Here is a 14,913-nt window from a genome sequence, read left to right as displayed (position 1 = left end):
AGAACTGAAAAAGTGTGTGCGAGCAAGGAGGCCTACAAACCTGATTCAGTTACACCAGCTCTGTCAGGAGGAATGGGCCAAAATTCACCCAACTTATTGTGGGAAGCTTGTGGAAGGCTACCCGAAACGTTTGACCCAAGTTAAACAATTTAAAGGCAATGCTACAAAATACTAATTGAGTGTATGTAAACTTCTGACCCACTGGGAATGTGATGAAAGAAATAAAAGCTGAAATAAATCATTCTCTCTACTATTATTCTGACATTTCACATTCTTAAAATAAAGTTGTGATCCTAACTGACCTAAGAGAGGAATTGTTACTAGGATTAAATGTCAGGAATTGTGAAAAACTGAGTTAAAAATGTATTTGGCTAAGGTGTATGTAAACTTCCGACTTCAACTGTATCTACCAATAGGTGCCCTTTTTTGCGAGGCATTGGAAAACCTCTCTGGTCTTTGTGGTTGAATCTGTGTTCACTGCTCGACTGAGGGATCTTACAGATAATTGTATGTGTGGGGTACAGAGATGAGGTAGACATTAAAAAAAACAGAATGAGTCCATGCAACTTATTATGTGACTTGTTAAGCTAATTTTTACTCCTGAACTTATTTAGGCATGCCATAACAAATGGGTTAAATACTTATTGACTGAAGACATTTCAGCTTTTCATTTTTTATTAATTTGTAAAGAATTCTAAAAACATAATTCCACTTTGACATGATGGGGTATAGTGTGTAGGCCTGTTACACAACATCTAAATTCAAGCTGTAATACAACAACATTCGGAAAAAGTCAAGAGGTGTGAATACTTTCTGAAGGCACTGTATGTCACACCTTTCCTGAGAGTCCATTTTTAGTCGTGTCTGATTCAAAAGAAATAAGTCTGTTTCAGTTTCACAACTGCCATTCCTCAACTTAAACACTAAGTGCACATATCTCTCTATGTCAAACAATGATGTCTCAATAGTGGTACAAAAGTAATAAGTTAGAAGGTTTTAAAAGAAAACCAGGCATGCAATCAACTTGGAATTCAAAAGCCCGGCTTCCACAGTTGTAGAATCAGAGAGTGAATAGAGGAAAACGACCGTTTCACAAAGACTCAAAAACAGCTTCCCAAGTCAGTAAGAAAGGAACCTTTTAAAGTGATACCAACTATTGTTCATCTTTGCACAATGCCATATTTAAATACAATATGTGTACTTTAATAATGAATTATGCTGAAGCATCCTTAAACTGAGACACAGGCGATATTTGAGAGCAATTGAGAAGAGTGATAATAAAAGAGCAAACGAAATGAAAAACGACTCGTATTTCTCTGTAGATATTGAGTCATCAATAGATTCTGACAGCAGTTGTGGAGTGGGCATTGAACATCGGGTTTATAGGCCTCATTATTTAACATGTTAAGAGTCTCCCCATGGCTCTATGAAAATTTGATGGCAGTATTACAGCTAGTTCGCTGGCTCCTCAGTCCTACTCAACGTTTATGCGCATGCAAATGGTTGAGAGAAGCCAAGGCAGATATGATAAAGACCTCTCTATTGGACGCACACATATAATAATGATTGTCCACTACTGTGTTTTCCTACAGAAATAGACACCCTACTACACCTTCAATATGGAAAACTGAAGAGAGGTAGATTTGCTGCAGTGGTGCACGGCCTGACTTAGCCGTTTTCTGTCTCTGGATCTGCATACAGTAAAAAAAAAAACATTCCTGTAAATAAAGATGGCTGTCCGGCAACTGTCTTCCCAGCAACAATGGTATTGACCGTAGTCAGATGCTAAGCTGATTAAAAATTGATCCATTTCGAAAAAATCTAATCAACTGAACAGGATTCTTTCATAGGGTGGAGTTGGGGTAGTGGTGGTGGGGGGGGGTCAGCAGCTGACATAGAGGCAGACCTGTCATTAACCCCTGCACCCCCACACAGCCCTTTGCACCATGCACCCCAGCAGCACACGTCCCTTAGCACCCCGGGACCAGACACGGCCCAGACGCCCTGAATTATTCAGCAGTCTAGTAGAGGCTACGGCCACCACGTCTATTTATGCGTGGCAGAGGAGGGTAGTGGCTCTAATGGCCAGTCCAGAGGAGCCCTGGGTCCCAGCGGAGTCACCCGTGGAGGGAGGAGGGGAGGAGGGGCCATAGCACAGGGCTGCAGGGGATGTGAGAGCGAATTCATCAGTGGCTGAGGTCACAGCGGGTTAATGATGCTGCACGTCTAGACGGACGCCAGGTTCACACCCTGCCCAAAAGGCTATGGGCAGTGAGGCCAAGGTCCACTAATACTTTTATCTCTAAAGGAAAACCGGTGCCAGAACATTAACTCTTTGGGGGCATTTATAATAAGCTGGTGTTATTGACTGTTGCCATGGATCCACACATGGTTACACTGGGTGCATCCTCCCTTTCATATTTCAGCCAACACATAAACCCGGCTGCTGATCATTTCTATTGGTATTTGCAATATGTTTTAATGGTGCCGTCTACCGCCACGTGCTATCTAAATAAAAATCACTCAGCTGTAGAGAGAGTTCACTTCATATCAAACATAACTGAATAAATCAAATTAGAGGATAACTCTTCAAATGATGTTCACTAGGAGGAATTCAAAAGCTCGCCTGGGCAACCCCCTTGATTACTGACTCCATACACTTACCCCCTTATCATCACACAGACAATTAAAACAGCTAGAGTGGCACCCCCACCACGGCAGAGAGTCATTCAGTAATCAGGGCGAGAGGGTGAGGCACAAGGGTGGGGTACACTGTTGGCAACCGTCCCATCACCATGAGTTCTATCTATCACCTTGGCGACCATGTTCCAGTGCATCCCGCCCTCTCTCTCTAAGGGATGAGCAACTACAGGAGAAACTGCCAGTGGAGACTACAACCCCCCCCTGTGTATTCCTGAGATTAGCCGATCAACAACAGCAAAACACATATCAAGTCAAAGTAGCAACGGCAGAGAGGGGAGTAAGTTCATATTCACAAACGGACTGCTCCCAGATGAAAGTGTACTCAAGCATCAAGCCATTGTCAATTGAGAGGACAAATAGACAATAAAGTCCAGGCTGGTGTTGAGCGGCATATTTATAATATCATCCAAAAGAGATTCATGAACTTCAAGGTTGAGTTCTTTGAGAGAGAGAGAGTGCTTGATGAAGCGGAATGAGTTCAGCCTTCAATAGGTATAGGCCTATTTACTTCCACTCTCTGCCACTGCACGCGCTCTCTGCTTATCCTGCATCTGATGCCAAGAACAGTTACTGTTGAGGTCAACATCCCTGCCATGATTGAACCCAACCAAGGGCATCCCAGGCTATACAGGACACACATCTCTCCCATTTACACAAATGCAATTTCCACATCTCTTTCCCTCAAAGTGACTCTGCACATAACTCAGAGATCCACGTGGGTTCTCCTGCTGGCGATGTCACAACAAAGAAAAAGGTGGGGGAGACGCACGATCAACATTCAAAACACTGGGAAAACAGTAATAGACAAAATACAACAACCAATGTCAAATGTGTCCTAAATACACATTTTATACACAAGCATTGCAAGCAAGTTGTAAATATGTGGTGTAAATCACAGTTGTTTTGTGTGTAGTATGGCTATGGATAATGAGCATGTGCTATATATATATATATATATATATATATATATATATATATATATATATATATATATAAATATAACATTCATGCACCACAAAATTCCTCAGTCACTCCAAAAATGTGCTTCATATTATGCACACACATGCAATTTGAGAGCAACATGAACTCATCCTCTGTGCAAAGACGGTCATGCTGCCTAAAGCTACAACTCCTGATGTGAGGAGAGAGAACACCTAGGGTAAGGGATGCGCCTTAAATGCTGCCCTGTTCAGCAATAGGTCCACTGGTGTCATAATAAAGGCCATGGCCCTTAGGTTTAAACCTCCCTATTCCTGCTCTTCTCTTCAGGGTTTTCTTCCTCCAGCCCCATCCTGCAGAAGCCTGGAGCAACGTTTAGCTAAACCTGCTGGCCTACGTAGGCAGAGAGAGTCCCCTGAGGGCTGAACAATCAGACAATTTCAAGATCATGAAGCATTAAACCAATCCCGGCAGGGTACACTAATTAAACAGCCGAGCCCGGTACAGCCAACCAATCCCCACAGAGCAATTAAATCCATCCCCTCTAAAACACTGTAGAACCTGTCTGGGGAAAACCGCAGAGGAGAGAGAGAGAGAGAGAGAGAGAGAGCGAGAGCGAAGAGCGATGAAGCGAAGTCGAGAGAGGAGAGCGAGAGAGATGAAGAGAGAGAGAGAGCAGAGAGAGAGAGAGGGAGGGAGCTGAGAGAGAGAGAGCGAGAGAGGAGAGAGCGAGAAGAGCGGAGGGAGGGAGGAGCGAGAGCGGTAGATGAGAGGCCGAGAGAGGGGAGCCGAGAGAGGAGTGGAGTCGATGAGAGAGGAGTAGCCGAGAGACCGAGGAGCAAGGAGGGAGGGAGGCGAGGAGGAGGGAGGGGAAGTGTAGAGAGAGGGACGAGATCGCAGAGAGGAGAAGAGAGAGAGAGGAGAGATGAGAGAAGAGAGAGAGCCAGAGAGAGAGGCGAGAGGAGGGAGCGAGCCATGAGGAGGATACTGGGAGCCGGACCAGCGAGAGAGAGAGAGGAGGAGAGCTCCGCGAGCCAGAGAGAAGGGAGCGAGCCAAGAGCAGACGTAACCGGGAGAAGCGAGAGAGAGGAGGAGAGAGAGAGAGAAGAGAGTCAGAGAGAGAGAGGAGAGAGAGAGAGAGAGAGAGTAGAGACAATGGAGACGGAGAGAGAGAGAGTAGGAGAGGGAGAGAGGAGAGGACGAGAGGAAGAGAGCGAGGAGAGAGAGAGATGAGAGCGAGAGGGAGGAAGGAGGGAGGGAGGAGGAGCTGGGGAGAGAGAGGGGGAGAGAGAGAGGAGAGAGACAGGAGAGAGCGGAGAGAAGCAGAGAGAGAGAGATGAGAGAGAGAGAGAGGAGAGGAGAGAGGGGAGACGAAGAGAGCAGAGAGAGAGAGCGGAGAGAGGTGAGCGAGAAGACCGCGGAGAGCCCGAGAGAAACGAACAGACCGAAGAGGGACAAGAGCGGGAGGGAGGTGAGCGATGAGGAGGGAGAGAGGGAGGGAGCGAGAGATAGAGGAGGGATGCGAGAGAGAAATGAGTGAGCGGAGAGAAAAGAGACTGTGTAAGGGAGGGAGGAGCGCGCAGAGAGAGAGAAGGTGGTAGTGGAAGGATAGAGGGGCGAGAGAGGGAGCGAGAGAGGGAGAGAGGGAGAGGGAGAGAGGGAGCGAGAGAGAGGGAGCAAAAGAGAGAAGGACCAAGAGAGAGAGGGAGCAAGAGAGAGAGGGAGCAAGAGAGAGAGGGAGCAAGAGAGACAGCGAGAGAGAGATAATATATAAAATTTATCTGGAAAAAGGGGAAAAACTATAGGGGAATGCAGTAAGAGACTAACAAGGGAAATTGAAAAGGAGCGATTCAATTCTGCTCTTTGTTCTTCTTCTCCTTTATTTTATTTTTAATTACGATTCAAAATGCCTGAACAGTCCCTTTGTTTTAACTGAGTCTGTGACCACATTATAATGCAAAAACAGTGACCCTGTTGCCATGAAAGATTGCATATTTAATTCCGATTAGAGAGTTCAGGAGCCACCTTGAAACTAGCAGAAAGAGAGACTGCCTTAGGGCCTACTTTACACACGCGCAGAGCTGCTAACACAGTCGCAACACACAATCAATACCCCCAACGTCCTCCGCCACCAAAATAAATTAGAAAGTGACAACAGAAGAATGACATCAGTTGCGATTCCAAAAGAAGTGGTTGCATGGAAACGAAGGCGTGTGGAATGGGGAGCGGGGAGCATGGCTATGTTGGGGGCAGAACTGATCTCTGGGACATTGCTCTCTTTCATCCCTCAGGACATAGTGACTTCATCAGTCAGATCATTAAGGAAACACACTATAAATAAATCCTTATGAAACACATTCACTTTTTTTTATGTACATTTGCGGTCTATGTTGTTCGACTACTTAGGCCAAAAGCAATCAATTAGAAAAAGGTAAAGGAGCCAAATGTGAGGGGGCAATCAGTCTAAGCTGAGTCTCCATTTACCCACTAAAGCGAATACATCTTAAAACCCATCAATGTTCATAGACAGAGCAAGACATCAATCAAGGACCCAATGAATGAATGAAAGACACTATTGTTTAGTCTACATTTGTATGGCGAGTAGCAGAAAGATATCTCCTCCCATGTTAACTGTTACTTAGATGGAAGTTCAGCGACAAGACAAATGCATTTTCCTCATGACTTTATAAAAAGCAGAAATCACCAAAGAAGAGATATGACAAGAGCAGTAGTGGCGTCAGGGAAACAGTAGCCTGGATGGAGAGATAGACTTGGTCTCTCTTTTTCTCGAGTGAGGCGGTGTATTAATCATAGAGCAGCGCTTCACGTCTACACTTCCTGTTCCTCTCCATTAAAAATGATAAACTGTTCCTCTTAAAGCCACTCGCTCGCTTCACGGTCCCAGTCTGCACCTTTCGTAGTAAAAAAGCAGAACTCTTCTCAGATTTATTCTATCCTGCTCCCATTGTTGGAGATGAATAAGATAGTAATTAACTGGAGCGGGGGTAGCAGCTGCACAAAGACAGGACTGGCTAACATAACAAGCCTGATCCATCTGTTTTTGCTGTAACCCACCTTTTGTATTATTTCTATAAAATGGAGGACATCTGCTTAGCGATAACAAACGCAGTTTGGATTCTCAAAAGAACCATTGAAAGAGAGGGACCATCTTTTCTCAGGTCTTCCCTCTTCTGTTTAAATGAGGACAAATGGGCCCTAGAAAGATGTACAACGCAGAGCCCACCGTATTCCTCCTCTCCAGTAAACACTTTGAGCAAAGACACATAATAAGAGCCCCGGGATCCCCATAGAGACCCTTGAGAAGAGCAGGGAAGCATTGATCTCATGAGCTTATGGGCCCAGGAGCACCCTTCACACTATGCTCACCTCCGCTGCACAACAGAACAGGCCCGCCAGCATCACCACCACACATCATACACCATACAAAGCCCAGCTCTCACACAAAAACCAGGGTTCCTTCTTTTTTTTATCCCTGAAGGACAAAATGGACAATAGAGGGAATGAATTAAAGCCACTAAAGCCCTGCCAAATACAGCAGAGGAAGGGTGGAATAGGGACGAGAGAGAGAAAGATAGAGAGAACGGAGGAGAATTGAAGGGATTCAATATAAGCTCAGTAAAATGAAAAAGAAAGGCTTGGTGTTCAATACGTCTGCAATGCCGTCACAGTCAAAACAAATAAAGAGGGGCCACTGTAGAGACACCGCTCAATATGGACTCGCTGGGCAGGGGACTGGCTGTCAGCAGGGAGAGAGGACACAGATTTATACCCATACCGATGAGCCATTACCTCTCCCCTGAATCTTCCGTCTCCCCTCGCCCGCTTGCCTGACGCAGTGCTAAGGAAGAAGAGCCTGCCTCCTGCAGAGTAATGTGTCCCTGAAGTTTTGTTAAACCTGGTTATTTACTCCTGCAATGAAATTGCTTCAGTCTAGGAGCAGCGGAATAAAAGAAACAGGAACATGAAATAGATCATGCCTTTTGCGAGAAAGCACTGTCAACTACCAAATGGGGATTACTGCTGAAAAATTGGGGTGCAGGCTTTGGATAGGATAGGGCTTTTAGGTAGGTCTGAATGCTAAAGCAGAGGGTGAGACACCGGAAGAGAATCCTAAGGGTCATGAACAGATGATCAGAAACTAATCTATGATTCTTAATAATAATAATATCCAAATGTAGATCCTTGTTAGAAATTGTCTCACACCGTTCAAAAAAGAAAGCCTACTTCGAGTTTAGTGAAAGCATGAACTTATCATCATTACAAAGACATCCTCACGCACCCATAACAAACCGAGTGTACTTATTCTGCAAACAGGGAGATGAATGAGGCAAAATGGCTGTGGATGGCGGGTATGGAAATCTGCTTGAAGGAAGGTCAAAGTGATTAAGCTGACATTAATGACAGGTCTACTCTTTCTGTGGGAATGCTCACCGTAGCTGTCTCTAAACCCATTTGTCATTCCGCTCCAAATGCTGAAGCATCTGCTTTGAAGTCTCTACCACTAATGCTACATAGAGGTTAAACAGCTTAATGCTGAAGTCAGTTTCACTTCTCTCTCAAATGTTGCCTGCATTTTATGTACCCGTGTTATGGCTCCTGGATTTCACAACTCAATTTACCCCAGCTAGTCCTGTAAAAGCTATCTATATTCTTATTTGCTTTGTATTCACTGTCAAAGAATAAGAGAGGGGCTTATGGTAAACGAGACCATGACAGACGTTAACCTTCTGATATCTCCCAATGAGAAGGAGGTGTGAAAGCATGTTTGAAGAATGTTTATCTAGCAGGGTACGGGATGCAACACAGACCTGTGGTGGTGATGCTGCAGCTTATGTCCCACTGCTTTTTAAAATGATGCTTAATCCACTGAGGCCTTTTGAGAGAGGTCAGTCAAAGAGGAGATTGCAGTGACAGCTCTAAAGGGATGGACATATCTTCCCCTTACTCTAGTAACATTCTGTTTAGCATTTGAGGTCAGCTTCAAAGCTTAGCATCCATCTCTGACTCTGCATGTGTTTGTATGTGGGAGTGAGTCAATAAAAATCTGCACATCTGCATTACCTTGCGTGCATGAGTATGGCTGTCCTTACGTGATTAATATGTACCCTATGGAGGAGGTAAGTGGGGCTCCCGAGTGACGAAGCGGATAAAGCACTGCATCTCAGTGCTAGAGGCATCACTACAGACCTTGGATCGATTCCAGGCTGTATCACAACCGGACATGATTGGGAGTACCATAGAGCGGTGTATAATTGGCCAAGCCTCGTCCGGGTTAGGGTTTGACCGGGGTAGGCCGTCTTGTAAATAAGAATTTGTTATTAACCGACTTGCCTAGTTAAATAAAGGTTAAATAAAATATATTAAAAAGTGCACAGGTGTGCATGTATGTGTGTGCAAGAGTGTGTCTGTCTTTGTGTGCATTTTCTCATTGCATTCCCTGGGGCTCTGTCTCCACCCATGCTGCCTCCCTGGGTTGCCCATGCTGTTTGTTGTTGAGGCTATCAATGGATGCCTCAGGAGCTATTCCCCCCTCCCCTCCTTTATAGATCACTCATTGGACACAGTTTTCTCAGGACACAAATCCTAACCCTCCTTTCAACCCTATAGTGCCCTAGACCTGGCATTTCCGGTAAATTATTAGATTATGGTAGCGCCTAGTGTTACAAAAACAAAAGTATTAAAGCATGAATGAAAGAGAAACAGAGAGCTGTTTTCACAGCCAATTTCAGATTGCAGGGTTGGGTTTAGGGGGGCGGGAGCTGCTAGCAAACAGCGTACAGAGAAAGCAGCCAGGCTCACAGGATGCAAAGCAATTTCACTGTTTGGCAATACTGTTGTCTCTGTCTGTGGATTAGAGCTGACACGAGAGTGCCTGAGTCATGCTAAATGTAGAACAATCACAGCCTTTTGTTCCTGATCTAGACTCAATCCCTCAGAGAATGATGGAGAGAAGAGTATGGAGATGCATGGGGCTGGAAAATGGCATCAAAAAAGCATATTGCTAATAAACCATATAAAATGAACACAGAATTATATCACTTTAAGACAACAGAGGGATCCTCGAATGAATTGAATATAAACTGGGACCACAGTAATGATATTAAACTAAAGTTAGTGAGTACATTTGGATACGCTTACTTGAAACTTTGAAAAACCGCATTGCATTACACTTCAAAATGTACCTGATTGATAGTTGATTACTTTAAAGAAATAATCTTCTAAATACATGATATTTCCTCAATTTTATTTTGGAGAGCTAATGTGTGACTTTATATACGAATACAATGCACAATGTTATTACAATGTAATAACTTCTCGTAAACTGTGTCCTCTTGTAGTCGGACCTCACCTTAGGTCTGAGAATGCTCCCTACTGGCTGAATGATCTCCTGGGCTTTCTCCCTATTGGCTGAGAATTGGCTTGGGCCTGGCAGGAGCTGGCAGGACAGCTCCTGACCCGTCCTTTTCCATGGTCGCCAACAGAAATGCCATCTGGCTGGTGTGAATGATTACCGCGGCAATGGCCATGTGACCTGCGGCCAGCGAGAACCAAGGTCACTCCACTTCCATGCTCTCACTTTCCCTGTCCTGTTTTTACAAAGCTGTGGATGAATCATTCATCTCAGACTATTCTACCACAGAAATGTAGTTCATAGACATGGTATATTTCACAATCCTGTTTGTTGATATTGATAATAGCACTGAAAGGGTGATGGATTAAAGTCTGTCTGTGAATCAGAGGGGCATGTCACACTTTGATCTGGAATAGATGATTCATAGCAATGTTCTTTAAAATAGACATCAGGATGGTGAATTGAAATGAAGCCACAATGAAGGTACTCTGATAATGTAACATGCCATGTGACATGTTTTTTTCCTATGGCATCGGTATACCAAAGAGCAAGAATAAACTAAAAGATCTCCCCTGAGCTTCAATTATGTCTCACTTAGTTTATAAGCACGTTATTACCCTTTGCTGGTGGTGATCTCCAGATATAGATTGCCACTGGTATCCTTTATAATATGAATTGAATTTCAAATTGTCAATATGCAAATACGACCTTGACAATTATGGAAAACCATGGCATCAAACTAGCAATGCACAAAATATAAGATGATTTTGACCCTGGACAGACATATAAATTGCAGCCTAAATGTTATGGGGAAATCATTTCTGTCAGTGACAGTTGATTAATAGAATAATTCATAAACGACTGTAGGTATAGAGCTACAATATACACTGAGTGTAGAAGGACACCACCTCTTTCCATGACATAGACTGACCAGGTGAATCCAGGTGAAAAATATGATCCCTTATTGATGTCACTTGTTAAATGTGACTGCAACTCAATATTAGGAAGCTGTTCTTAATGTTTTGTACACTCAGTGTGTATATATATATATATATATGTACACTGATATAATATATATATATATGTTTTATAGTCATTTCTATAGATTCTAAAGTGTTTTCTTCACTACAGAAACTCCAACATGACTGACATCAATATTGGGATTTCCAAGATGTTTCTATTGAGTAATATTATTCAGAAACGACACGTTAGACATGTTCTTCTTTTCAACCTTGCATTATAAACATTACGTTTTCAAGTTAAGGTAATGTGCACAAGTACAGTGAAATGCCTTTCTTGACAGCTCTAAACCCAACAATGCACTAATCAATTTCAATGTAGTAGTAAAAATAACATAAGTTAGAATTACTATGTTACACAGAAGATCAGTGACATTCCTCAACGTTGTCATAGATATCTGGATCTTTTTGGTTGGAAATACTTTATTTTTGAGCTAATCTTAGCACAAAAGCTTTCAGACCTCGTTCAGGTAGGAAAAATTGAATTTTCTCATTTTAATTAGTCTGCTGAAACCTGAAAAACGGTCCTTACATTGGACATTTGATTCTAACATTGGCCACTAATACAGGGTTGCAGCAAACGAATGATGTAAAAGCATGCTATTTTGTAGGCTAACAGGCAAGATGTGAATGAACCCCTACGTAACACAACATAGCTCAACTCGCCCTTTGGATCCCCGACTATATGAGTAGTCTAGCGATTGGGGGGCAGAATAACAATCAGCTCTGATTTCTTCTCCGTAGGCTTTTCCGCAGGACCTGACTTGCCATGCTCCTGTCATTTCTCATGTTACAGAACATCAATCATACGGCAGACAGTGCCCTTGCGCTGGCCGAGCCTGATTTACAAACATTAGCGGGGAATACAATTACACAGTCCTTGCCCGAATAGGCTAGTGCTCACAATGCGGCTTGAGATAAGGGAACCGGGCTGAAAACTGAAAACCTTATTTCGTACCGAGACGCACAGATAGGCGAATTACATCGTCAACACTGTGGCTTTTTAGTGATGTCAAGTGTTACCGAAATGTTATTGAAACCGGTTCATTATAAACGCTATAACATATGCTATATAGGAAGCCAGCAATATATTGTGAAACTATTTGTCAATTTACTAGACAAGTTTGTAAAACCGACTGGATCATTGACAACTTTGTGATAACCAAGTCAAAATATGGGCTGTCTATTTTGTAAAAACATCATTCAGATGTCTGACTATTGATCATTGATCACGCTTTGCATTTAGCCTGCATCTATAGTCTACACACTATAATCATTTTACACGCATGTTTCAACGCGCACCACCGGAATGGCCAATAGCCTAAATAGCCTACATGATAACATCATAGGTAGACTAAGCCTATCTTCTAGTTTTCTGATTGGGTTATAGTCTAAAAGAGAAATAACAAACAGACAATCAATTAGCCTGGTTATATAGCTTGAATAAGCGATCAAGATTATTTAGCAGATGAACAGAAAAAAAAACTTTCATCAATCTAATTGTGCAAACAAAGTTGATTTATATCAAAAACGAAAGACAACATTTTTATCATACATAGAAAATAAAGTAGAACCAAATGTCGCTAAATAGCTGCAGTAGAATGCACGACCATCATGTACAAATAGAATAAAACATTAAGCTGGTAAAAAGTTACGTCCTCGGAGCTAAATTCATGAGGGCATAAAAAGTTTCCGTTCTCTATCTACACCATGATGAGCACTATAAAGAGAGAATCGTATAAAAAATATAAGGGTTAAGTCGGTGGTGTTGATCCCAGCGGTGAACGCAGAGCGAAGGCTATACAGTGCGCCTGTGCTACTCTATGGTCGGTGCTCCATCGCTGATCAATGATTGAACTGAACAAAGGCAGAAGAGGATCAATTTCTAATAACTATCAATGCAACGCCGCCGATTTCTTTCTCAATTCGTCCACAGTTTACACATTTCACATAATTTTAAAGTACATAATGTTATATGAACAGATATAACCAGAAGGGTAAAGGATAACACTAACCTGAAGCCGCCGTAGATTAAATTTCTTCCAATATTGAAACATCGATCCCACATCGGCGGCCATCTTGGGGATATTGAAGAGATTTTTTTTCAGCGGCTGCAATAAATATGTGGGCTGGATTCCCCTCGCTAACAACGTTTACGATAAGGCTACTCGTTCTACTTGAACAAAAATAATAATGAACACATGAACGTCCACTGAACTAACACAAATATGTTTGTTAAAAAGCAGTGATATCCCGGTGGACCCCGAGTGTTCTTTTCTACATAAAAAAAGAATATCCATGCATTTGTGCAGTCCCGGATATTAACTGGACAATTGCACTTGATTTTGGTTTGGCAAAGTTATCAATACTGACGTAAGGGGTTGACCACAACCGTCTGGAAAAGGGGAAGAGAACAACAATGTGACCTATGCATATTGTGTTTATGGAAATCCGTCTACAATAGTATGAATAAAACAGTTGCGTCCATATCATGAGTCCTAACATAGTCTACCTCTATGTATGTTTACACCTCTCCTTCCATTAGCTTATGCTACAAATAACAGTGAATGGGTAGACTAGGCTATGCACTGAAAAATCTAAACCCATGAAGTGCATTTGTATTTCTGCTCATCAGAAGCAAGCGGCGCAGATCGTAACCATTGCGAATGCATCCACCTACGCTGGTGAACGAATACAAAATTGTTTACTCTGTGCCAATGTCAAAATGTGAAATAATACTGCAAAACTGCTTATATAGTTTGCCTAATTTGAAATAATAACTTTAACTAACCTTCCACTGTCTAAACTTTGCTAAATGATTCCTACATATAGGCCTATTGCTGTCACCGATTATATATATTTCACATTTCCATACAAAATATGTTTTTTTATTATTAATATTAATTCATATGTGAAAATGAATGGATCAATCTAACAACTGGATCTATATTTGATCTCTGAACAGTGGCTGGTGTATGGTGGGTTAACTGGGTTTCAGAAAAAGTGGGTAGGCCTATAATGCAGGCATAGACAAAATACAAGTAGGCCTATCTATCTGGGATACATACTGGTAAAAAGGCATAGAGTGCATTTGTAAAGTATTAAGACCCCTTGACTTTTCCACATTTTGTTATGTTACAGCCTTATTTTAAAATGGATTAAATACATGTTTTTCCTCATCAATCTACACACAATACCACATCATGACAAAGTGAAAACAGGTCTTTAGAAATTTTTGCAAATGTATAAAAATTGAAAACAGAAATACCTTATTTACATAAGTATTCAGACCCTTTGCTATGAGACTCAAAATTGAGCTCAGGTGCATCCTGTTTTCATTCATCATCCTTGAGATGTTTCTACAACAAAATTCAATTGGCTGGACATGATTTGGAAAGGCACACACCTGTCTATATAAGGTCCCATAGTTGACAGTGCATGTCAGAGCAAAAACCAAGCCATGAAGTCGAAGGAATTGTCTGTAGAGCTCCGAGACATGATTGTGTCGAGGCACAGATCTGGGGAAGGGTACCAAAAAATGTCTGCAGTATTGAAGGTCCCCAAGAACACAGCGGCTTCCATCATTCTTAAAATTTGGAACCACCAGAGCTGGCCGCTCAACCAAACTGAGCAATCGGGGGAGAAGGGCCTTGGTCAGGGAGATGACCAAGAACCCAATGGTCACTCTGACAGAGCTCCAGAGTTCCTCTGTGGAGATGAGAGAACCTTCCTGAAGGACAACCATCTCTGCAGCACTCCACCAATCAGGCCTTTATGGTAGACGGAAGCACCTCCTCAGTAAAAGGCACAGGACAGCCTGCTTGAAGATTGCCAAAAGGCACCTAAAGACTCTCAGACCATGAGAAACAAGATTCTCTG

At 42.6% G+C, this 14,913-nt stretch overlaps 1 protein-coding gene across 5 annotated transcripts in view; it reads right to left on the bottom strand.

Annotated features, from left to right (window-relative positions):
* Positions 1–13,326, bottom strand: part of cux2b (cut-like homeobox 2b) — a 130,641-nt gene extending 117,315 nt beyond the window's left edge. For 2 of the 5 annotated variants that reach the window (XM_023978981.2, XM_023978983.2), the window contains exon 1: positions 13,050–13,325. In XM_023978981.2, coding sequence (XP_023834749.1) covers positions 13,050–13,112 — 63 coding nt within the window. In that variant the 5' untranslated portion in view covers positions 13,113–13,325. Of the gene's footprint in view, positions 1–13,049 lie in introns of all 5 variants that reach the window. The other 3 variants (XM_023978982.2, XM_023978984.2, XM_023978985.3) reach the window with 2 other exon arrangements.
* Positions 13,327–14,913: the final 1,587 nt, after the last annotated feature.

Source organism: Salvelinus sp. IW2-2015, linkage group LG33, assembly GCF_002910315.2.
Source record: "Salvelinus sp. IW2-2015 linkage group LG33, ASM291031v2, whole genome shotgun sequence".
NCBI lineage: Eukaryota > Metazoa > Chordata > Actinopteri > Salmoniformes > Salmonidae > Salvelinus > Salvelinus sp. IW2-2015.
This window is presented reverse-complemented; position numbering and strand designations above follow the sequence as displayed.